The sequence below is a fragment of the Bradysia coprophila genome, chromosome IV (assembly GCF_014529535.1).
Source record: "Bradysia coprophila strain Holo2 chromosome IV, BU_Bcop_v1, whole genome shotgun sequence".
NCBI lineage: Eukaryota > Metazoa > Arthropoda > Insecta > Diptera > Sciaridae > Bradysia > Bradysia coprophila.
This window is the reverse complement of record NC_050738.1, coordinates 2,226,106-2,228,035: the sequence shown is the minus strand read 5'-3', so window position 1 is coordinate 2,228,035 and position 1,930 is coordinate 2,226,106. Positions and strand designations below refer to the sequence as shown.

Below are 1,930 nucleotides of genomic sequence, written 5' to 3'. Positions count from 1 at the left end.
ATCTTCATATTCTAATTCAATACCAAGGACTGGACTTTTATAGAAACAATCTGGCAACCTTAACGCAATTCTATTAAGTATGTCCCCATGATCGGACTTCACCATAGAGTCATACTCGCGAAGTGGCAGAGAGCATTCTATAGGCGTTTGAATATGTTTGCTGTCCCATATCTTTTTGAGGTTTCCTTTAAGGTGTTCCGAATGTTCAGTTCAGACACACACAAAAGACATGCAGCCACTTGGTATTTACGAATCAAATGAAAAGTTATATCGTGGTTCTTAGTTCCAACCGTTCCAACTATGTTTTTCGAACAGTAAAAGATTGTCACATCAAAATGTCTTTTTCTACTTTTTGCTATTTTATCTTCTATTTTTGGATTGTGTCCGTGCTGAACGTTCGGAACCTCTTAATCAGCGCCACAATATCACCACTCTTTCTTCTCTTTTTGTATGGGCTTGACAAAACAATTTGTAGTTGTCAGTTGATCTCGAACCATCAAACAATCTCAACCATATAGTGGTGTGACAAATAAATAAATAAACGATGGGCATCGATAAATTACGTTTCACAGAAACCATCATCATCTCTATCGCCGAATTTTTATGCGGAATATGCGATAATGTTGTCGCCGACCCAATATTGACAAAAGAGTGTGAACATTGTCTATGTCGTTCATGTGTCACCACAGCTGTAAAGATTTGCCCGACTTGCGGTATAAAAGTTAATGGTTTCGACGAATTGGGCACCGCTCTGAAACGAGTCTATTCCAACATCAAGTTGAGATGCGTTTACAAATCTTGCAAAGAGTCGTTGACGATTGCAACGTATCAGGAGCATGAAAGAAAGTGTCCAGAGGGTTTCTATGAATGTCCGAATATGTGTGGCTTCAAGCTGCGACTCTCGGTGGACGAGGTGCAACGAGTTCACAATTGCATTGAGATCCTTCAGAATAAAATTGTTGGATTGGAAGCTTCAATTGTCGATCTGAAAACCACCAATGGCTCACTGAACATTCAGATCGAGAAACTGAAAGTGGATAATGCTGGTCTGTTGTCTGCTCTTGGAAGTCAAAAGAAACGTCGAGGTAAATGAACATTCATACATCTTTAGGTTAATGCTTGCGTCCCACATTCCAATGCTGAAAATAAGTTCCGCTTAGCAATTTCCACTTATTACAAAGTCTTAAACCATTCCTCCCATCTACACAGTTACTTGTGGAGCTGTTTTGGCGAAAGGCGAAATGTTTTACCGTTGCTATACGTGTCAGATACGCCGGATGTCAGTGCTTTGTGTGGATTGCTTTAACAGAGGACAGCACGACAATCATCGGGTCGCTGGTATGGTCGCAGAGGCTAGCACCTGGTATTGTGATTGTGGTGATACTGTAACATTACAGGAATCTGCAACTTGTTCGAAGCATAACATTCAATGACAGTGGCACGTCTAATTTTTTTAACCAGTGATTGGCGCCAAAGCCAAACAACTAATTATCATTTTCCAAAGAATTGGAATTTCTTTATAAACAAATGAAATTAATGATTTATTTTAAGAATGGAACTGAATTTATTTCCACAATAAATGAAAACCCCAAAAATAAGTCAATTCTAGTCAAAGGCACTGAACCTCACAGTAAATTCTAAAGATGGAAAAAACTAAAGCATCAGAATTATTTTCGTAGCATAGAACTGCTCCCAGTCAACAAATGAAGAAGGCGACGATCTTTATCATTGGACTGACGTAAATCCGTTTTAGAACCAGACTCTTCAAGACATTTTACCGAATTTAGAACTACAGTTGTATAGTCAATCGGCATTGTCAATCTACAGAACGTTGCGAAGTGTATAATAGTGTATAATAATTCACCTCTGTCCACATGTTTATTTCGACACTTGGGGAGTTATTGCATGAGCCGAAGGCGAATGTTATAAC

At 38.9% G+C, this 1,930-nt stretch overlaps 1 protein-coding gene across 1 annotated transcript; it reads left to right on the top strand.

The window, feature by feature from the left end:
* The first annotated feature begins 420 nt into the window (after positions 1–420).
* LOC119066831 (E3 ubiquitin-protein ligase NRDP1-like) lies at positions 421–1,608 on the top strand. Its single transcript, XM_037169494.1, has 2 exons — positions 421–1,085; positions 1,210–1,608. The coding sequence occupies exons 1-2, from the start codon at positions 545–547 to the stop codon at positions 1,431–1,433; spliced, it is 765 nt and encodes a 254-aa protein (XP_037025389.1). The 5' UTR covers positions 421–544; the 3' UTR covers positions 1,434–1,608.
* Positions 1,609–1,930: the final 322 nt, after the last annotated feature.

Coding starts and splice junctions, on each gene's coding strand:
- LOC119066831 (XM_037169494.1), top strand. CDS start 545: ATGGGCATCGATAAATTACGTTTCACAGAAACCATCATCATCTCTATC. Junction 1,086..1,209: donor AAGTCAAAAGAAACGTCGAG/GTAAATGAACAT, acceptor CCATCTACACAG/TTACTTGTGGAGCTGTTTTG.